The 24394-nt window shown below is 35.2% G+C and overlaps 1 protein-coding gene across 1 annotated transcript; it reads left to right on the forward strand.

The window, feature by feature from the left end:
- The first annotated feature begins 869 nt into the window (after positions 1 to 869).
- Positions 870 to 24352, forward strand: LOC125049706. Its single transcript, XM_047649129.1, has 6 exons — positions 870 to 887; positions 2021 to 2423; positions 15083 to 15201; positions 20781 to 20881; positions 23283 to 23463; positions 23960 to 24352. The coding sequence occupies exons 1-6, from the start codon at positions 870 to 872 to the stop codon at positions 24215 to 24217; spliced, it is 1080 nt and encodes a 359-aa protein (XP_047505085.1). The 3' UTR covers positions 24218 to 24352.
- The last annotated feature ends 42 nt before the right edge of the window (positions 24353 to 24394 follow it).

The raw sequence follows: 24394 nt of genomic DNA on the forward strand, positions 1-24394 counted from the left end.
ATCATCGCAATTTTGAGTTGTTCGTCGAGTTATTGTGTATGAATTTAATAACGAAATTAACGTCACATATTAGGTAGCGTTGGACAAGGAAATTGCATAATATGTATCATGTCGGACAAGAAATGTGAGCGTTAGAAATTATTATCATAGAAACATATAACAATGTTTTTCGGAATACACTTTGATATAATAATAAAAACTTTATAATAGTGTGTGTACATGGTATTGCGTCGGTAATCGCAGTCTGTATTTTTAACTTTTTAATTTCTTACTGTCGAATTGTGTTGAATAGGTACAGATAAGTCCGTAGGTAAAACGGTTTAATTAGTTTTAAGCTATTGCATAGATTAGATCGCGGGCTTAAAGCGCGGCGACCAAATCAAGATTAATTAATAAACATTTTTTATAGGCAAGTAACACTAAAGAAAAGGCTGATTATCCTTCTATTTAGTGTTCAAACCGGAGCTAAGGTTCTAACATAGATGATATATATTTTTATTATTTGATGGCTATTTTTAATGAAATAAAAAACTTTTACAATTTATACAGTTGTTTGTATGTTTATAAGTGTTATAATATAATTCTTTAACTTTAAGGTCTCAGCTCTTATTTAAACAGCTGTTAACACTAAGGGTAAAAATCTAGATGTTAAAAAAATAGATATTGTAGCAGTAATTGCATTTTATTTTTGCAATTATAATGGGTAACTCAAATTTAAACGGACAACAGTGAGTATCAAAAGCCAACTCTTGAAGGTTCATATCATAAAGTAATTTAAAAAATTGGCAATTATAATTGTATTTATCCATTTCACTTGCAAAAATTTGACCCATTTACTGGACGCAGGTAGAAGTCAATACTTCAACGAAATGGGAGCATCCACACAAGTACTTTGCAGTATATAGCTCTTTTTACTAAATATTAAACTCTTGTACTCCAGCGTATTCCGCCTCCTCTATTAACTACTCGTTTAATATCTATTGATTATAAAATATCAATAAATCTTTTCATTTATGTGTTACAAACGGAATTACTAATCTATTTCTAGTATAAAATTAATGTATCAGTACACTAAAAGCGGATTATATTTCTATTGATGAATAGAAGAGCGTATTTTAGACTCTAGGCCGGTCGTTATGGTGAGTGTGACCTAGATATTATAGCGCTATAAAAATAAAATCATAACGTACTATACGCAATATACAATTTGAACAATCCAACTATTAAAATATTACTAGACGTACAAAAAATAATGTAATGCATTGTTTGTTTTATTACCATTATATAGTTTAAAAGTTAAAGGAATTTATGTTCATTTTAAGTACTAAGAATTTAAATTACGTTTTTTTATCTTACTCCGTTGCGCGAACACGACGTCGGTGTAATAATTCATCGTAATTAAAATATTGTGCTGTTTTGATTTAACATATTCTTTAAATAGCATTTTACAAAACAACCGTTAGTTTTCATATTATTTTTACTTTGAGTTAAAATTCTTAATATTAATTTCTTTATTTATTATAATTTCGAGCAGAAAATCGTAAAATTATTTTATGCATAGGTAATATTTATACAGGTGGAGCTTCCCGACGTATGAGAGTTCAACGTAATGTCAAACACCTATCTATATCAGAAATAATTTTACATCTAAATATAAACCGTGCATAAGAATTCACAACACAGCGCGCGAGACAGTGAGATAGCGCGACTCTGTTTTCTTGCCAATTGCTGTGACATTGTATCTATTGACACGGGCAGCGACTCGTTCCACGGCTATTTACAGATTGTAAAGGGACACGTGTTTCATCAAGCGCATGTCGTAGCAAAGGTCCCTCTGATTCATAACGGACCCTGGTGAATGGTATCGCTCAGTGGAGAGTCACGAGGGCCGGAGCCACGCCGTGGCCGCAGACGCGCGAGGTACATATCGCCTCACCGCCCGCCCGCAATTTCGCGTAAAATTGGCAGCCCACGGCGGACGGGCGGGCGGCGGCGGTGCGGAGCGTCGCTCCCGAAATAGTGTTCGGGTGCGGTCGGACGCAGTCGGGCCCGTCGCCGCAGTCGCCGTGTGGCCGCGCGCGCGCTCCCGCGTCGCGTCCCATCGATCTATGTGCCGCGCCGACGTAGCGAGAGGAGAGTGAGCTGCGCGTCTCCACGGTGTGCGTATTTCGGTCGCGAGGAGGCCCCGGGCCGCGTAGGGCACTCTGCCCGCGCGCTGGCCGCCGTGCTCTGGTGGTGGTGTGTGGCGCTGCTGCGGCTGGCCGCGCTCTGCGCGCCTCCCCCCGGCCCGCCCTCTACCGCCCGCGCCGCCGAAGATGCGCCCCAGGCGCCCGCCTGCTTGGCTTGCGCGAGCGCACCTCCCAACACCACCGTTGGTGTCACTACGCCGTTGCCGCCTACGGTTCATATACCTGCATATACTGGTGAGTACCTTCTGCCTACGATTGTCTCCCATCGGTACTAATATTACTAACTAGGGCGAGCTTATTCCTTAACTGAACCTTTGACAGGTGAGTATTTGGCGTCGACTTCGAGTAATACTAGGTTAATAAGATTCATACAAAGAAATTATATAAAACAATATTCCACGTAACATCAAGCGAAGGTCACGACGAAAAACATTCAACAATAGCGGAAACCACTAGAGATATTAAAGATAAATGTGTTGGTACGAAAGTTTTATTATCAATGAAATGGTTTACAATGTTTTATATTTAAGATTTTAATGTAATTGTTATGAAATATAATAGTCTTATTGACACATTCACAAATAAAAACAAAAATCAAAGTAAAACATTTAAGAATATAATACATTCATTAATTGGCGAATACACTACTTCGTACGTACATACCACTAATTGCGATTTTATCCCATTACAATATTTAGTCTTAAAATTATATATTTTAGCATACATTAAGATAACATGTATTTACCAATACATAATAATATTGGAATGAGTTTTCTTTTTGCCATCACAGACCTATGTCGAGCTATGTGAATCACGTTTAACGTGTTTTAACGCGATTTTTTTATATGAATATTGAACTCCTTATTTTCGAATGCAAGATTCTTCGAAGAATCTTTGCTCCTATTTGCGACGACGGTGTTTGGCGTATTCGCTACAATGAAATTTATAAAGTTAGGATTAACATCCTAGACGACAGCAACACCGTCCAATTCATAAAGTGCAACAGTCTCAAGTGGCTGGGACATGTGCACCGAATGGCGAACGACGGAACCCCAAGCTCCTTACTGAACTCACAACCCGGTAAGAGAAAACCTGGTAAACCCAGGCTGCGTTGGTGGGATAGAATTGTCAAACAATAGGGGTTGGCAATTGGACGCGGGAAGCACTGGATAGATTGCGATGGCGAAGTGTAGGTACTTGAGGAGGCCAAGGCCCACAAGGGGCTGTATAACCATTGATGATGATGACGATGAGGATTTGAACAGAACACTAGGCTAGATCGCTATAAAATGCTTTATGGAAAAAATATAATCACCAAATGTAGGCGCATTAGGCGATTTGTCACTAAATATAATCCAGCTAAAACCCCATTTTTGGAAGTCTAACTCAAAGTTATTTTTCATAGAGCACTTTTGAATTCACAAATAGGGGGGTATAATTAAAAAATATGATACGCATTACACAATTAAAACGTACATTGTTCTTTAAAAGAAAAAAAAATATATCTCTCTTTTTTGTATTATTGTTATTTTGTGTGTCTGTGTTTTGTTAGTAATAAATGTTATGTCTATGATAAGATTTTAAAAGGAATCTTAAGGAACACTGAACTCGGTCTAATATTGTATGCCTACACCCGTAAGGCCATCTACAGCTTTTATTAAACGCTTTGAAATTCCTTTCTTTAATCTCAGCGGAATGTTAAGGCATATAGTAACTATATATGCATAGGTCACAGTAGCTTATACGGAGCGATAACTCGAGCACGATAAGGTTTGATAACAAACAACAATATTATACAATGTTCTTGTTGATGAATGCAATTCAATAGCAAATATTGTTCTAAAAGTAATTTATGGTGAGGTATCCTTACTTACAAACAAATACAAATCAAATGTGTAAGTGTCAAAGATAATTACTAACAATAATTAAGGTTTCAACTTTAACAAATGTAATCAAATATGTAGTTTCTTGTAACAACTATACATTAAACGATAATTACAAGATAATTCTACATTAGCAAAAACTAACACTATACACAATTATAAATTTGTATAATATGATCTAAAACTGTTATTTTTAACAAGAAAATATGACGTTACAAAATTTACGCAAACACATAAATTATATTGGAACATAATTTACAAACAAGCACGGAACAAAAATATAGGCAAAACAGCAAATTTAAACTGAAATGAATAAAGTATGAATACCTACTTTGAAATGCTTACTACTACCCATTTCGCACCGAAATATGATCTCTATCAATTGACATCTATGCTAGTGTGTGCTCAATGTCAAGGAGACTCGTGTTAATGTTGAAAAAAATTACGTATACCTAGCTCTAGAATTGCGGCTAAATAGAAATAATAAAACGAGTAAGCGCGACATTTTATATATATCATAAAAAATTCAGAGTCTTTAATTATCTTTTAATTCAAATTTCAAATACAACATTATGAATACATAAACGAATCCTTACAAAGTCTGCAAATTTCTACATTTTGGGAGTCGCCCCTAATATTGAAGGGTAGCGGGGAGAGGTTTGTTATGGCGGCGATAGGAAGCACCCAGTGGCACGTGTAAGAGCGGCCTTGAGACAGGAGGTCGTGGAACGCGGCGCGCCGATTCCGCAGACGCAGCCCGCCACAGCCCGCGGCGCTTGCGGACTGCGAACTTCCGACCCACGGCCTACGGCCCAACTAACCTGACACTCCCTCTGCCTCACATAAAAAACCTGCCAAAATTGAATCCCCACTCGTGTGTAAATCGATAAGAACGTTATTTTCCTAAACGAAAACGTCTAGAGAATTTATTTGTTCTTAATTATTATAATTCACTGTTGTTACGTATTTAAATTGTATTGACCCATTAAACTTGGAAAGATCTTATACTGTTGTCTATAACGTGGGTTTTTGATAATCTTTTTACAGACGATTTTCTATAGAGACCTCGAAATAGTCCGATTGTGTGTAACCAATATAACAATAAAAATTCAGTGGTTGTGAAATAAATACTAATTATGATTAGTAGTTAAAGTGTTGCGCACAACAATATTTTCCGATAACTTAAAAAACATTATCACATTTGCATTATTTCTATGCAATACATAGCAACATTAGGAGTACCATTTTGAATGTTTTTTTATTATTATTTGTTTGCAATTCCAGGAGCGGCTTAGTATAGTTCTTGGCAAAAAATATTTTTTATAAGTACTGCATTATATAGGCAATCCATATAGCAAGCGATCTAGTGATATCTGCTTAATTTTGGTTTCCTGTTAAGTGTCTACTACCATATTTTTACCAAGCAAAATATGGCTCATCGATATTCATTTTTACAACCAATTTATTCGACTCGACGAATGCATAAGAAGAAATGTCGCGGTCCTTTTACAATTACAAAACTTTACGACGTTGTTTAAACTGTACGTTACTTTATGTATACAGCATCACCTACTTATACGAAGAAGTGATAAAGGATGAGGGTGAGACATCTAAGAGGAGGGGGAAGTAGGTCGCGAGGACAACGACCCAGCTCGGCCTTTAACAAGCGGTATAGCTTTTCTACCCCCTGTGACGAATCTTTAGCAGAAACCTTTAAAATAAATACTCAAGGATAAACATTTTTGTACCTTATTAATTCAATGGCTCAATGATATATACGCAATGGGTTTGAATTTCGGTGTACTGCCTATAAAGAAATATTACAAAACAACAATTACCGACAAGGTTTCTTCAATTTCTTATAAAGGAGAAAAAAAACTCGATTTTTAAAAGATTCGACCAATTTAACAAATACATGCGTCATTCGAATAAACTACGTAACTCCTAGCGTTAAGAACATCTTGTTACCGTAGCTTATTGAGATCTCCTGAGTTATTTTACAAGGACTTCCTCAGTTAGCTATATACTGCAATACTTAGAAAAATATATTTCCAACTTGAAGGTTTATGACTCGAGAAGATATTCTCTGCTCCATAACTGATATCTGCGTAAATTAATAAACAATCGTAAAATAATATTCATAATGTTTTTTCTTTATCCATTCGGGAAACAAACCTGGCACTTTTTTCAGTTTCCTTTTACGATTATAATACAATTGCAAGTGTTTTGTTGGAGAGATTAAATTTCTTGACTTGTAAATCTACGCCCTTGAATTGAGAACTGGCAGTAAATGTAAAATTAGAAGCATTAAATGTATTTTTTTATTTTGACGTTCATAAGTGCACATTGTGTTATGAATTAATGATTTTTGATTTGATTTGCACCAACATACATATAGAATCCAAGCTAATTGTAAACAATTTAATTTGTGATAACAACACTATATTTATTTACTCTTAAGATCTATTTTATCAAGAATGTTCATAAACAGAGTTTAAATCTCTGTTGGAAAATTAAATTTCACTTTCACGTAGAAGCGGATTATAATTTTTATTACTATAAATAAGCCTTTGGCAATCATAATTTTATTATTCTATATATAAATAAAACAATAATTATGATTTACCAAACGGAAAATGGTAGTAGTTTTCATTTTTACATTTAAATCATCAAAATACACATTCTGATGTTTCTTTTTCACATTTGTTTGTGTTGTCAAAAGAGACACGTTGTACAAAAATCAATTCCAATTAGGCGGATCGAACAACCTTACGAAAAACATTTTTAACCTTAAACAAGTATTATATCGATTATTAAAACCTAAACATGACAATAAAATAAACAGTATTAACAATTTTCTTAACCTACATAGTACGTAGGTAACACTGAAAATGTTTAAAACTGGCCAGTTAGAAACATTGCTAATGAAAACTTTTTGAATTTCCATTTTAGAACTCTTTGATAACCTAATGTAGTATTTCATTTGTCATTTGTTTTTGTGAATTGGAGGCAAATCTAAAACTCTTCTTACACGTGAAAATGAACCGAACGCGAGAAAATTTTCGGTCAACGATTTATTATGACTTTCGTTGTGGGCTTACTCAACAACAAATATATGATAGGCTGCGATTAGCATTTCTTAATGAAGCCCCATCTCGTGCCACTATTTACAATTGGTTTAATGAGTTTAAGCGTGGACGTAGCAATCTCAATGATGATCCGCGTGAGGGACGTCCTTTAACAGCGATTACTGAAGATAACATCAGTGCTGTGCGAAGCATGACAGAGGAAGATAAGAGACCTATCAGCAGATACGGGCAAGCCTAGGCATTGGTATGAGTCAAGTCCAAAAAATATTACACGAACATTTAGGCTTCAGGAAGCTTTGTACCAGATGGATTCCCCATACTTTAACCGACTACCAGAAACACCTTCGCACGGACTGGTGCCACCAAATGTTAGATAAGATCAACGGCGGTGACTCAAATCCTGTATTTGATATCGTCACAGGTGATGAAAGCTGGATATATTGCTACGAATCTGAAACCAAAAGACAATCAGCTCAGTAGGTGTTTCCTTTCGAGGATCGGCCAACTAAGGTATAGAAGTCGAGGAAAAAAGATGATTGCCTCATTCTTTGGTCGAAAAGGTCATTTCGCGACAGTTGAGCTAGAAGATGAAAGGACAGTTAGTTACTGCATACTGGTATGTCAATCGCTGTTTGCCTGTTGTCTTGAAAAAAATTCGACAGCAGCGCCCTCGAAGCAGGATCACCACGAGACAATGCTTCAGCGCACTCCGCAAAACGGACTGTTGATTATTATTTGACTATGGCAGGTGTCAATGTAATGAGTCATCCGCTATACAGTCCTGACCTGGCGCCCTGCGACTTTCATTTATTCCTAAGAACTAAAGATAAAATTCGGGGTATTCGCTTTACGAGCCCTGATGATGCGATGAATGCGTACGAAAATGCCATAGAAGAGACCCCTAAGGAAGAATGGGTCCACTGCTTTTTTCAGTGGTTCCATCGAATGCGACGATGTGTAGAGAGGAACGGAGATTACTTCGAAAAGCAATAAAAGTATTTGCAACTTTCTACATTAAGCCGTTTTTCATTTTCCCACAGCCACCAACCTTGCCACGCGTTTCTCGCATCTGTTAAATCCGCAACCTCGTAGTTTGCAGAATAAGATCTAAGGATTTTACCTACCAGACTGCTAGATTTATGAGCAGATGAGAGAAACGTTGGAAGCGCTACACTTGTTATCTTGCGTACTCCTAATCCGCTAAAGCCAATAGGGAGCGATGATTGATTCCAAGAAGATTTTTTAATTCGTTTTAAATTGATTCAAAAAAAAGTTTTTAAAAGATTATGCAAATCACGTAATCGAACTGAATGATTCCATTGAGGGCTACAGCGTAGTACATAAGTTAAGTTGGGAATAAAAAAGAAAAGAAAGGAATTTTATGAACAGTGCTGAATGTGCGGTAATCCAGAAGACAAAAATACCAGTTACATAAACGTAATTTAATAATATAAATGAAGAAACTAAATTAGTTTTAATAATAGGAACTTTAAGGTTGAAAGTTCAAGCGCAATTATTGAAAATGATTATCATCTTGGACCTTTATTTAATGATATTATAATATCAAGGTGTACTGGGTTGTGGACAGTGAAACGGGTACTCGAACGGCTTATCCCGCGGCCGCGTCAGCGTACAAGCCAGAAATAAACCGCGAAACACGACGAAAACAATTGAAACCGAGCTTGCGCCCTCATATACGCACAAAAATTACACGAAAAATATCCCAGAGCTATATATATTATAAATACAACGGTGTGTCTCGCGAATCAGACGAAATCTACTTAATTAAAAACGAGCATTGTCGAATGAGTTCTTTTTATAAAAAATAACATTGCTGAATCAGTTGTCTTGATTCTGGAATGTTGTTTACTAAATAGTGATTTATTTATCAATAGTACACTCCCAAAAGGTGTGCGAAAATACTCACACTAATAAACCAAAACTTTGTTTAATTTTAAAACTAATTGTTCGTTAATGTTTCGAACAAATTTCATGAAATAAATTGTCCCACTCATATGAACATGTTCTAGTATATCTGATACTTAAAATGTGTAATGAAATCATTTTCTGAATGTCAAATAATTTAACAATTGTATACATGCTTATAATATATCGCTACAATTGAAGAGAAAAATATATTACTAATTTTTTTTTTGTGTAAATGTATGTATTATTTTATTGTTCCTATCTGTAAATTACTTACAACTCAAAATGTTTAATCAGTGATGCCGATTTTTCTTCACACACACGCTTCTACAACTTATCCTTAGTTATTTAGATTAGCCGTCGTATTCAAACATCTCTGCATATGCAGTATGCAAAGTGTGATGATAACAATGTAGTCGCTTGTCGTCGTACGCGCAGGATTTCGTTGCGCGAACGCTGCCGTTGGAAATAAACGCAGTTATTCTTACATTTACCCGCCCCCTATTACGAAGCGACGATCGAAATACAAACAATTATAGGTACACTATTAAATGTGTATAGTACGGTTAATAGTATGCGAATATGAAAAAATAATTTTATCAAATCTTTTTTTTTCCTTTTATACGTCTGTAAGTTGGTGAGGTATATATTTCCATTTACATATTCCAAATGCATACCTATATATTTCCATAAATATTCATGGCAGATTAAAACAACTCGTTTATAACATTACGCCACTCTATTTAAATATGTCAAAGAACTCTTTAACTGTAACTAGTTCGTAGTTAACATAAAGTAGGTAAAGCTCATAATGACGATGCGTGTCTATGAAGGGATTACCCTGTACGGTTTACGCAACAGCTGTGACCTCTTTTGTTCAGCAAAGGAGTTTTTAATGTTGATATTTTTATGGCATCTGAAGCTATAATCATTTCGTTAGACTTTTTAACTTGTCTGAAACGTGTACTTTTGTATATCTTGTACAATTGTATTCTCGAGAAGAAATCTTTAAATGTTAAAATAATATTTTAAATTTAATGCTTGTGGTATTTTTAAGGTTTGGTAAATACTCAACCCATTATTCGTAAACTAATCACTCTTTCGTCTATTTTTGTCACATTATTAGTATTTACGCTGTTATAAGACAGATGACTAAGTTACAACGGCGATTACCTAGACTGATTTAGTTTTTTTTTAAATGAGGAGGTCAGATTTTCAGGGTTATTTAATAATAATATGTATTAAACATTTAGTTTAAATCACAAACAATAATAGGAATACAAAATAATGGATGTAAATAGGCAGTCTAGTAAAATTAAGAAGAACGATACTCTAAGAAGAATCTGTTTGAGTTGTTCTTCCTATTTGTAAAAAAAACATGTGTGTGTACTTATATACACGCGTTAGAAGTTATACTTTTTTGACGTAATAAGATAAAAATCTTTTAATTTTTTTTATCTTTCGCTTTATTCTACGTTTGTAGAAAAAACTACACTATCAGTAGAAAAAAGGTATTTAATACATACATTGAAAGTTTTATTATAACGGATTATTTAGTTAAATAAAGTGTATGTAAATATCACAAAAAAATAATTTCGACATAATTAAAGAAATTGACATTTTTTATCTTCAGTGTGTCGTCGGTTTTTTGTGACAGTGTGCAGACGCATCGTAAAAATTTACTCTCATCATTTTTCCCTAACGCGCTAAAAGAAGTATAACTTCAAAAAATAAGTATATATATTTAATCATGATAAAATGTAATGTATTGTAATGTGTTTCTGAATTTTTGTTGGCATAAAACAAAATTATTACAAACAATAATTTTCTGCTGTGTGGGATTGGGTACCTACACCTTTCGAGTACGAGAATCTCGAGCTGCACGGTTCCATGTTACTTATTTATAGCAAGCCGAGCAAGCGTACATCGGCAACACTCGACGTTGACAAACAACCCTAATATTAACATCATCTACAGACACAGTCCTTCTGTAAACTGGTAGGAAAACATCCTAAATGCAAAGAAAAAAACGATTTACTAGTCATCTAGTAAAAACCTCACCAAAACTGAGCAAAATCATGTGTGCTCATCATAAACGCCTTCCTATCAGCGATGCATTTGTTTTTCTGGGAAACAAACCAACTAATACGATCATCACTGATTACATCATACAGAATATCGGTTAGTCATCGAAATATGAGGTTTACTATTATTAGTTATTGAGCAGTGTTGGCTTAGTGGCTTCAGAATGCGACTCTCATCCCTGAGGTCGCATTCTGTGCAGCAATGGACATTCTTTGCGCATTTAACATTCGCTCGAACGACGAAGGAAACCGGCCTTGCCTTTGACCCAATAAGTCGACGGCGTGCGTCAGGCACAGGACGCTGATCACCTACTTGCCTATTAGATTAACAAATGATCATGAAACAGATACAGAAATCTGAGGCCCAGACCTAAAAAGGTTGTAGCGCTCTATATATTATTACAATCATTTTGTTATCTAATAAATCAGCGCAGCTTCTAGCTTACAATAAACTATTTAAACTGGGATACGGGGCATTTTCAGTCAAACTTTTGATCAACTTAGAATATTTATTACAGAAAAGTTATGTTCAAAATGTAGTAAAGTTTGTAAAAGATATAATTTATACGGCGGTGTCCTAACATCGTTGTACTATTTCGAGGACACGAGTAAATATAGGCTGCGAACAATGTCTCCTTGAAGGAAAGGCACAAGTGATCGCGGTTATCCCAAAAAAGGATTTATCCCAAATTTTACCTAAGTATTAAGTTTTATTGTGTTTTCATCTGCGTAGAAATTTGTATAATGCTTAATTGAATACAAAGCAAATCACTGAAAAATTAGTTACATCTTACCTATTTCAGCTAACTTATTATTTATTTTTAGATAATATTTTCTGGTCTGGTCATCCGATCAAGGATAAAACATGTTATACACATTTTCTGTAGCTGAAAGCCACAACTTCTTTACGTGCAATGTCCCCCTGAAATTTAAACCAGTCTCTGTCTGTCACAAAAATAGAAAATAAGTAGATAAATAAATAAATATGTATTTTAGATTTAAAAACATCATAATAGTGTAATATTTTAATGGATAATCTAATGATCCTGATATTGAACAATTCGAATTCCATACTACAAAAAATCTCCAATGATAACGTAAATTATTATTGGTATACATAATTATAAAATATGTTTATTATCAATAATATACAAAGACCAAAAGATGTTGGTTTACTTCTTCAAATATTGTTCCTAAAGAAACGCTTGTTAATAATAGGCATATTCAAATTTTTACGTATCGTACTAAGCGCATGCGCGACTACGTCCTAGGCGGAAATCTTACATTTTGTTCATAATTTAAGAAATTAAAAATTACTCGCTTTATTCGGACTATGAAACATTTTCCATAACAAAAATAAGTATTTTAAATCCGTAGTTGTAATTGGGAGTGCTTGTTTTATATAGATACTTGAAAATATTATTCAAGGTAAAAAGACTTATTATATAAACTTTCTTTTATATTAATACCACAAGAACGGACAGGCAAGTAGGCTGCCTAGGTCGTATCACAACTGCCTACGCTCACCTTCCTAATTACACTCCGTCTAGACGTCGCAGCGATCCTCCCCTCACACCCTCTGACCACCCCATATCATCATTTAATAAAGAGAACACCGCGATATTTTATTAAATTGGTTATAGTCGACCGACAAGTCACCATTCGCCAAGAAATTAATCAAAAGGATGATGTATTTAGAACCTACTATTACTAATTATTTCTGCGTCAGCTACATCGTAAATCTACGTGTTTTTAGTATAATTATAACATATTATGTATATGTATAATAAAAAATTAACGGTTATTTTTAATAACGTATAAATAATAATAATACGGTTATATTATTCCATTTTTTTTTAATGAAATAGGAGGCAAACGGGCATGAGGCTCATCTTAAGTGTCATGTTAAGTGATTCCGCCGCACATGGACACTCCATTGACAGAAGGCTCGCAAGTGCGTTGTTAACCTTTCAAGAATTGGTACGCTCTTTTCTTGGAGGACCCTAAGTCGAATTTGAATTATCTTATTGAGTTTATATTTATCTCTAAATTCTCCAACTAGAAACGTCTTATTATAATATGTTGTCTGTCACTCTGTTGTTATAAATATACAGTGCGTAAATATACGTTATAAATATTGTAAAAAGTTCCGACAAGCAAATCTTCTAATTAAACTTTCGAGTTATAATCTTTTTTTGACTTGGGGAAAATCGAAGGAAGAGATAAGAGATGAGAATCAATCAACAATTTGAAGAAAATCAATTTTGGAATTTAAAAAGTAATCTGTATTTCATATTTTAGTTTCAAATTCATGTAAAAAATAATGTACGTAAGAGAAACTAATTTCATACTCGACATTGCTAACTCTGAATATTCACTTGTATTAAGACTACACTCAGAACATGTTATTTGTTTTAAATCGGAGCATTGATGTAGATGTATCAATGGCCACGATATATTGATGTCGAATAAAGTGCAAGGTGCAACAAACACGATGAATTGTCTACTCCGATAACATCGACATTGAGTGAGTTATTAACAACCAAACCAAACTCTACGTAAAGCATACCCGTACCTGAGAAGACAGGTATGGACAAGCAGCATGAGCAAGATCACCACGTGGCCAGGTAACGCCAGCTGGAGAAGTTATTTCGGTGATCGGTGGCAGGCCCCGGCAGACCGACACCAGACGTCGCCGCCGCCCCCGCGCTCTTCTAACTACTAAAAATAACCGCGCTGTGCATTCTTGGGCGAACAATGTCGAATTTTTGTTAAGTATGTGCGTCCGTGCAGAGTGTTTTGGCCCTAGAGCGACCCTTGACCGCTCTGCTTTACTTACATCTGGGTCAACTGAAATGTTCTTACTCGTGTTTTTAAAGAGCAGGGGAACGACTGAACGAGGAGGAAATTGTGAAACAGCATGCGTCCTTTCACTCAAGCTACGAACTTGAAATTCCAGTCCGAATTTCGGTATACATAATATATATAACAGAACATATATTAAATAGGAAGAGAAATAAACTTAACATACCAAATATATACATTAAAATATTGGTGTCCCGTTGACACACTCTCATGAATGACGTGGCTTGGTTTTTACAAGTTCTCAAAGGAAAATTTTATGCCTCCCACCTATGCACGCAACATCAACTAAAGATAGAATGCTTGCATACTCTTATAAAAATTGCTTGTTCTCGGCCATAACCCACAAGAAAAGAACTAAATAATGAAGTTTTGTTTGTTCCCTGATAACTTTTTAACGTTTTGAATAATTCAATTAGCTTTGACATATATCAGAATAATCTTATTTGAATTTAGATATGAACAGTGTTCCGTTTAGGTCACTTTTTCAATTACAGTGGATAACTAGAAGCACGTGGCCTCACTCTTCCTTATTTTAGTCGTCACCTCCCAGAGGTCGTTTCAGTTTAATAGTATAAACACGTGTAATCCTATTTGTATTGTAACAGAAGTATGCATGATCTTTAAATAAAATTACTATTGTAGGAGAATACTCGAAACTCTTACAGTGAACGAACGGCTTAGGAGAATAATACTAAAATATTTATAAAATGTCAAATTACTATATATGTATCTACTTCTAGAGATCGCCTTGCTTTGAACCCCAACCTTTCGAAGAATTTCTCTGTAAATACATGTGTTTATGGGTCTTAAAAGACAGTAGAGACGCTTCATTATTTAAAGGTTAATATCGCCCTAATTTAAGTAAGTTAAGTTTAAACAAAAACTATTTTTTTTTTTTAGGTTTATCAAACATGTCTATCGTTTCATTAATGATAATTATTTGATTTTTCGTATTGTTCGTGCTATGGCCATGGCTGAGGTTTCGGAAGTAGAACAGAAACGACAGTCGCTTATAGATTGTGTGAAGGTATGTCTGATCGTTCCAGGGTGGTGGTGGGTGGGCGCATGTATCGGCGGCGCAGTTTTGCTGTGCGCCGCAGGTGCGCTGGCACATCCGCTGCTGCGCCGGCGTCTCGCTGGAAACACATCTACCACAGCCAACCCCGTAAGTACGCTACCATTATATATGTAACTAGTGGACCCGACCGTCCTGCATGATATTTCAAGCAATTAGTAAAGCAAAGTATGAAAGTACCGACTGCAGCGCCATCTGGCGGGCTGATTTGTGAATCTAAACCATTCCCAGATCCCCTTGAACACACAAAATTTCATCAAAATCGGTCCAGTCGTTTGAGAGAAGTTCAGTGACATACACACTCACAGAAGAATTATATATAAAGATATTGTTTCCCAATTTTACACAAAGTAAAACCAAGATAAATGTTGTGGTTTTAAAATACCTGCTGTCCCAAATTCGAATACAATAAAATTACATTACATGTAAGATTATATCTTCAAAGTGACCGATTCTTTTCGCAACAAAGAACGCTTTAGCTTAAACATACTTCAGTGTTAAAAGATTCAAAAATTCCCGTAATGTAAAAAGCGTATTCAATTTTGTCATACGGAAGTCAAAGTTCGCGCTAAGACTCATCTCTGAATGTTACCCTTAGAATTTCGTAGTTAAACTCTACCCAATACAGCAATTCAATTTATAAATAGTAACGGCACATGCCTACTTACATTTACTAAATAATAGTGTGTATTATAAATATATAATTAAGACGTTGTATTTTTAGAACAGAAAACAATGTCACTTACCTACTGACTTATAACTTAGTTTAGGGAATTCCCTCGCATTTTTGCAGTTTATAGGATATATTTAATATAAAACTTGGTACATTTACATATATTATATGCTAATTAAGTATTGCACGTAATTGTGGGAGTAAATATTTGGCTCTTTTTCTAGTTTATTACAAGGGGAAATAATTAACCAATAATTGTAGAGACTTTACCTTAACAAAAGGAAATAATAATAAAAAAGGTAAAAGCTAAGAGAGCTTGCAAGTATAATAAGAACTTTTTACAACGGCTATATAAAACGTGACATTTTTTTAAACTTTATGACTGAACATCGATCTGACTGGTGATTACCGAAATTAAATGCCATTCCTGTTTTAAAGGTTTGGCATTTAATTAATTTGGTACCTCCTGGTAATTTTTAATGTCTAAAACTACGATATAGAAAATAAGAAAACCCCGTTCGCGTAAAAGTCGTAAAACGTGAAACATGAAAAATAAAAAAAGCGTTGATGACAAATTGTGCTGAATTTTCAGTGATAAGCCCATGAGTCATAATGACGCTATTTAATGTATATATATAATATATACCTATATACTATTTTTAAATCATTGATCTAACGTTTTAGTAGCAAATAGCGTTAAGCCTTCTATTCATAATGAATAAGAGTAACTAGAGTAAAAAACAAGTATTTTTAACTACATCTTAGGTTTTTGTTTGTTACGTTTAATTCTTAACTCCCGAGTACAGCTCAATCATTGAGCAATGCCAACCGTCTCGTCTCACGAGCCGACAAAACGCGTCATCGCTTACTATTACATTATTATAGGTGCGCATACATAAACGCGCCGGTAGCAATCGAGCTTTATTCACTCGTGTGCTACCCCATATGTACACATATGCTACACTCACTGTCGTCTAGTACCACGCACACTAGTAGATCCGCCGTATCATCTCGGCTTCCAATTGAGCACACCACTACAAGCAGACGGCGTGTACGTGTGGAGGTGCTCGTAAGACGAGGTCGATGCGAGTGTGTGCGGCGACATCGGGGCAGCCGGTGCACCCGCGTCGCCCGCCCGTTTGCCCCGCTACGCGACTGCGAACACCGCGCCGCGCCGCGGTCGCGTCCGCGTCATTGAACAACAAGACTCGCTCGATGGCAGCCGTATTACTGCCAATATGAAAAAAAGAGTTCATAGAAACTCTGTTACAAAATTCGCGATAGTGGATATTACATGTTATCTTTGTTTTACAAATTATTTATTTTTATAGTGTTATTACATTCAAAAACGATATATTATTTATTAGTGAATGTTAGTTAATTATTGTAAAGTGCTTTAAGGGTGTTGTAATCTCCGTGTATTGCCCTGTGATTGTTTTGTTTAAAAATATTCTAAGGTCTACAAGATAAGTTGTAATGTGTGTGGTAGTGTTGCAACCAGCGAGCAAGTTAAACATGATAGTGTAATCGATTCGTTTACAAGTGACTCGAGGGTCATAGGAGTTGAAATATACACAGTCCTGCCATCGATAGAAAACACGGCATTGTGGACAGCACTGACTCAAATAGTAAGTTAATAGCACGTAACCTATACATCCGATGTAGACAAAACAATCTTAAAGCTTATTGTTAAATGTTTTTCATGTTTTTTGTTGGCGATCCTGAGTAAACAGACCTAACTTAACGAAACTGTAAGCAATCAAAACGTATTCCAAATCATTAAAAGAATAAAGAAAGCAAAGAGAGAATAATGTTTGTAGTGTAGCTAGTGAGGCCCGAGTCCGATCGCAGTGGAACGGCCGCGAGACGGCGGGAGCGTGCCAAGTGATAAGAGCCGCGGCGATAGCGACGTCACGCCCAGACGTTGTTTGTGTGAATTTAAATAAATTTTCATGACAGACAGTTCCGTAATCACCTCTTGCGATAGTCGTGACATGCCAACTCGATAATATCAGTTGTATTAATAATTCGATATAATCTAAAATTTTCTTTCCAATATAACCTACTTACCTATGTAAATTAGAAAAAAAAATGTTTCACACTATTCCTAATCACTTTAATCTATAAGATATTAAAAGGTACATATTATGCCATTATATAAAAGCCATTACCACTCAAAAACACGTTCGTTCAACTACGTTTTCGTAACTAGGTAATTTATATTTCTAACACAAATCAATTTATTCACACACCAGCTTTCTTTCTTCCTTATTTAAAGCTTTATCATAAATACAGAGGTAAAAACTAACTATGCTCTACATATAAACGTATGCACGAGTTTTTTTTTCTTTAGCCCAGTTTTATACCAGTGTACAATAATTTTAATTGCCTACTAAAGAACACTCAGCCTTATAAGAGTAGGCAATTAAAATTATTTTATACATTGATCTGTTAGTTACAATATCGAGCTTTAATAAAAATATTCAAAAGCAGGGCAAAAATACGCAAATATTCTTATTCGTTTCAAAGATAAACAAAATGATGAAATCACTTGCATTATGTCTCCTAAAACAAATTTATTATCTCACACTAAGACACACATAATGCATACAAACAATGACGCACTTGAAAATATGCACTTGTAAGCATTTGTCTCGTAATTTGGATAACAGTAATTTAATTTGTATATAAATTATCATTATTTTTAGGCATATTAGGTTGAATGATAAAAACCAAGTGCTTCGTATTTCTCCGGATAGCTCGCACTACATAGGTGCGCGCTCGATCATCTGGAGGCTATCAATGAATGTGGCAATGTCGGAAACTTCTAAACTTCACATCCAAGTATATATTGAGGCTGAATGGAAACATAATTACCTCGATTTCTATTCTTTACAAATTTTCTTTTCTAATATGATTTCGGCTTTAGGCTTACTTCGCGTCATAACTGTAAGAACGAGACTAATATTCTTAAAAAAAATATATAAACTATATATGTATAAAACAAATATCTTCTAAATCGCTTTCCTCATCATTACACTAAATATATCTTCGATACGTTTTACGAATATAGAACTTATAATCTTACCACTCACACTACAGTCGAAATGCACCGTTCTGTCTTAAAGTATTTGACAAAAGGAGTACTTTAAGTTAAAAAAAAGAAATAATAAATAAATTTAAAAAATAAGTTATTTTATCAATTAGATTTATTTCTAATTTTTATCTACGTACCTTTTATTCCAATTTTCGTCGGGCAAAGAGTATCTATAAAGTATAAATAATCGTCAATTTCTATGCTGTTTATTTTGTTATTGTCTGGCTATATTTTTGTAATTTTCAATGAGCATGTCATGTTTCTCGATATAACCACTATTTAATTTGCAAGTACATTTACTTAGGATTTTTTTCTTATCCTTAAGGTAAATAATGTGTTTACAAATAGGCTATCGTAATGTTATTAAATTTTAATGCTTATTGTAAGTAGTAGCACTTCTTAGACTTACGAGTCGAATCTATCTACATATACCCGAAGTTTATAAAATTAACAGAATCACTTTCGCCTTATTGATATAAGGCGAAAGTGATTCTGTTAATTTAGAGAAATAATGAGAGAAATAATGTTTCGTCCTTCAAGACATGATTGTCTTGAAGGACGAAACATTATTTCTCTTAAAATAGTTTTGTTTATTGTTTGTGTTCCCTGACTATTTTTACATTACCATAAACTAAGAAACATTTTCTTTTCATCATATTTACAATATATAGCTATATGATAGCTATATATGCTGTTGACATAGGCGATCAAATAAAATAAAAAAACGTGTGTGTACTAATGTACACGCGTTAGAAGTTAATTCTTTGGCGTAACAAGATAAAAATCTTTTCAAAAATTTTATCTTTCGCCTTATTCTACGTTTGTAGAATAAACGACACTAACAATAGAAAAAATTACTCTCATAATTTTTTCCTCACGCGCCTAAAGAAGTATTCACTTCAACAAAATTAAAATGTTGACTATAGCTAACTTCAGGTTGTCGGATTTTTGTGACGATGTGCGCGCGTATCGTAAAAATTTACTCTCATAATTTTTCCCTAACGCGCCAAAAGAAGTATAACTTCAATAATAATAATGCAGTGGCGCTACGTCTCTATGGGTCTTGGCCGTTTCTTTCATAATATTTGTTTCTTACATGTCGTCTATTTTTTATGACTTGCCGGTTTCGGCACGTTATTTACACAACGTGAGCAACTATAAATTACACATAGAAATAAATCTATTGGTTCGAACGCACAGTTGACAGTCGCACGCTTAAACAAACACCACATGAAACCATTGCGCGCAAATTTTTTGATGTAAATAATTCAATTAATAAAGTAGAGACGAATTGGGTAAAGGATAGATCACAAAAATCGTCAGTGGTAGCGGCATCTGAGAGCAATATCCTAATTATTTATACCAATTACCTAATTAATTATTAGTAAATATATGAATGCACCAAGTAAAATTTCCCTCCTATTTTTCATTAGCTTCAAATTACAAAAGAGGTTCTAAGCGATCATTTACGACGTCACTAACTTGCATTTGATTTCAAGGTCTATTAAACTAGTTTCCTGGAAATTTACATTTTGACACCATTTAAGACTAGATCACGTCTTTAGATTCTAATTTTACCTACCTGGGTAAATAATGTCACTGGACATGTCTAGCATTATAAGGCTAACACTATGTTACTAATCTGGCCCTGTCAGAAACCCAGCCAAGTAAAGTTTAAAAATGAAATAGAAAATGACGCAGGCATTGAGCTGATACAATGTTATTTTTTAGTTACTCAATTTTTTGTAGCCATTATACATTATATTTTATGATAACGTACGTATATGAGTACCAAAGTGTATTTGTTAGTAACAATGTTTTTTCTATAATGTCTTATAAAGTGTAAGTTCAAGCTTACATAGGACCACATAAGTGAGAGCAGTGTGTTGTGATTTACAGATGCTCTCGGTACAAGTGCCGGGGTGCGCGGGCATGGAGCGGTTGGGCGCGCCGGGGGGGACGCGTCTTCGTCACGAACTCAGGCACCATCATTCCTCATTGTAAGTATACCCTAAGGTCATTATGCTTCAACCCGATTTATGATGGTCTAGTGGTGTCTTATGCATTAGCACCAGAATTGATTATATCGGCACCACGCCTCTACATTCCCTCTCTCCTTTTGAATTTTTTTTTCAAATAACATGTTATAACAATTACATTGCTACTATATATATATCACAGTATATACGAAATTCATATATTAACCCGAAAATTAAAGATTTTTTCGTATTTGTTAGATTTGCAAAGACGGAGAAAAAACTGTCGAACGCTAAAGTTGTTTGAAAACGCTATCTTAACGTTGTGAGATATATGATTAAATTTTAGAGAAAAGTTTTACATTAATGCCTACATAATAGACCAGGGTCGATAATTTTTGAAACCAAAAAAAATTAGAATAGGATGAAACCCATTATAAGCATATGTCTAAATTTTATATTATATAAAAACAAGTACATATTATATACTTTGGCGCGTGGTAAACTAAAAAAAAACAGATTTATTCCGAATTTCACCATTATCTAGAATGATTTAGGTAAATCAGTTTTCTACGTTTACGGGTCACGGTAGCTTGTGCGAAGCCGGGGCGAGTAGGCAGTGTAACTCAACTAGTCTTTTACATAATAATTTAAGAAATTAATATTACTTTGACATCCCACAAGATTCCGCGTGCTAGCAATGTAGAAATATATTTAATTCATGTCACTTTTGAACATTTATGAAAGTAGAAAAATGACTCAAAAATAAGTCTAGCTTTGTACTCGATACAATAGCACAATATTGACTGGGGCATCGCGATCAAATGAACCGTTGAATGGCCACTCAAAGCAGATCAATCCCCTTGATCTTCATCCCCCAATGCCGAAAACAAAAGTGAATACCGATTAACAAACCCCCTTTCAAACGATTAACTTAACCCTCTTTCAGCGTATAACGATACATTGAAACAAAAGAAATAGCTTAAATGTAGTAATAATTCCTTATATCATATGGTTATACATACTTTCGATCCGATTAGATTATTTTTATATAAGAAATGTTCGAGTCGTAGTTTGTAGATGTACTATACATAGCTTAATCAAAAACCCAGTTGCCTAAGATTTCTGTATCCGTTTCGTGATCATTTGTTTTTACAAGTGATCAGTTTTCAGATCCTGACACGCGCAGTTGACTTTTTGGGTCTAAGGCATGCCGTTTTCCTCACTCATAACCTTAAAAGTGTTAAATGCTCATATAGAAAGTCAGGCAAGAAAGTCCTTTGGTGCACATTTCGTACTAACGGCCTTAGGCTCATAATCAAAGAAGAGGCAATTGCTTTCTTTTCACATCAGAATGCAATAAATCAATGTGCATTTCGCGCGGTATCTCAGTCTAGGGTTTGTAAGAAATGTACGATAATGATTAATTTGCGACTACAAAAATAAACTTATCAAGTTAAGATACTTATGATAAGCTATCATGACTATAACACGCTAAAGTAAAAAAATTACAAGTACAAGTAGATTTATTTCTAATTTATGTGATTATCTAATCGAGTAAAAATTGTAGAGTAGTCTACGGAATTGATCAAAACGTATGCGATATGCTGTATGGAAAGGCCTCTTTCTTTCTCTTCTTACGGTTGCTATCTGTTTCTACCGGTTTCTGTCTAGCGTCGGTAATCTTTTGCCTTCTTCTCATGGCCTCTGCGCATTGTATGGCCTGAATATGAGATGATACGTTTTCGGCATATGGTAGATAGGCGAGTGCGCTTCTGCAGTATTATAATTCAATTATCATTCATTCAATTATGCGGATAAATATATAGTTTCGAACTCATATTTGATTATAATGGGTAGATATAAAGTAATGCATCATATCGTGCTATTATCATCACCAGTTTATTATATTTAAATTAAAATAAGTAAATTTGCAATGTCATAGTTTTAATGACTAAGTTTTATCGAAATACTCCTATCAAATGAATACCATGCGCTAGAATAATGCTTTCAGATTGTTCAAAATCAATTATCCATACTACAAAAACCTACATGACTCATTCATATGGAATAAATAATTCACAAGTATTCTTAATATTATTCTCGGATTAATTATTAGTAAAGTCCAATCGATCAGGCCTATGACTACTAAACAGCTGTTTGTAGGAAGTTAATTGCAGATGTTATGGGGTAAATAGCAAGCCAAAGAATATTAATAAAACACATTATTCAGCCTAGTTAAGAAATCAATTCTACGCGTAATTAAGTCGCGTAAATAAACTTAACAATTTAAAAACTGACTGTTAAGAATTGTTGAGTATATTCCTCATACTCTAAATAAAATTAAATTTTCTGTGAAAATATAGTAACCGCGTTCCAATTTCATATTGTTGTTCATATTGTAATAAAAAAAAACTTATTTCAGGGAATGGGAGAAACAGCAGAGGTTGCAGGCGATGGTTGGTCGTCTGCAAGAGATGGTGGAGCAGGAGACGCGCGCGCGGTCTGCCGCAGCAGCGGAACGGCTCGGCTTACCTCCCAGCATACAGCTGCCGGACGGCGAGTACGGTCAGGACGCACACCTACAATTACGAGTCCCTTATCAGGTCCGTAAGTACATTTACTATTATAGTTGCTTGTATCGTTTTATATGCACTGTTTACTTATATAATTAGATTATATTTGCATGTATTTAAAAAATTATTCAATACTTCCGCGACTATTGTTCTGATTTTGTTAGTATTCATTATTTTAAGAATTATATGGTATGGCATAATATAGTTTCATCTTTTTGAAATAATATGACGGAAAATTTAGCTTTTACTTTCTAAAAAAAATAGATTGAACTTTATGACTTAATTAACTATAAACAGGAACAGGTTGCTTTTTTTAACTTCTCGCAACCTACTGATATTGAAAGGAAACATTAAATATTTTGGTACCCGTATCAGAAAGTCCCGACGATAACTATTCAGACATTAGATTATAGATATGATATCTTTGTCCTTCGATATTAAGACGAAACATATAGTTTTTTACGATAAGTTTTTTACACACACCGATCATTGTCCATTTATTTAACTATGGCTTGTGGTGTTCCAGCAAGCCGAGCTGACGAGAAGCAGCTTCCAGCCGCCGCCGAACAAGTGCGTGAGCGACGTGCCCGAATGGGCGGTGGGCGCGGCGGAGCCGGTGGGCGGACGGCGCGGGGCGGGCAAGAAGGACGGTCTGCTGCAGAAAGCCACGCGCTGGTGGGTGCGCATGGGTGCACGGCCGGCGTCGCTGCTGCCGTCAGCCGCTCCGCCACCGTGCGTGATGGTGCCGCGTCGTTCCGCGCCGTCGCCGCCGCCCGACGCGTGACGTCGCCGCACCTGTGCACCTCTCTACCATATCACGCTTACATTCCATTATCGGGACGACCGGACTCGCCGGCGGGCGCTCGCGTCTCGGAGTATTATAGACTTGCTAATTTATTTATTTGGGGGCGGCGCCGGGCCGGCCGACGGAGTCCCGCGGCGCCGACGGAGACGACGCCGG

Source organism: Pieris napi, chromosome 5 (assembly GCF_905475465.1).
Source record: "Pieris napi chromosome 5, ilPieNapi1.2, whole genome shotgun sequence".
Lineage (NCBI taxonomy): Eukaryota > Metazoa > Arthropoda > Insecta > Lepidoptera > Pieridae > Pieris > Pieris napi.

Bases quoted from the DNA above. Each gene is read 5' to 3' on its own strand.
- LOC125049706 (XM_047649129.1), top strand. The intron at 20,882-23,282 runs GTAAGTATACCC...AACTTATTTCAG, and splicing joins AGGCACCATCATTCCTCATT to GGAATGGGAGAAACAGCAGA. The intron at 23,464-23,959 runs GTCCGTAAGTAC...GTGGTGTTCCAG, and splicing joins AATTACGAGTCCCTTATCAG to CAAGCCGAGCTGACGAGAAG.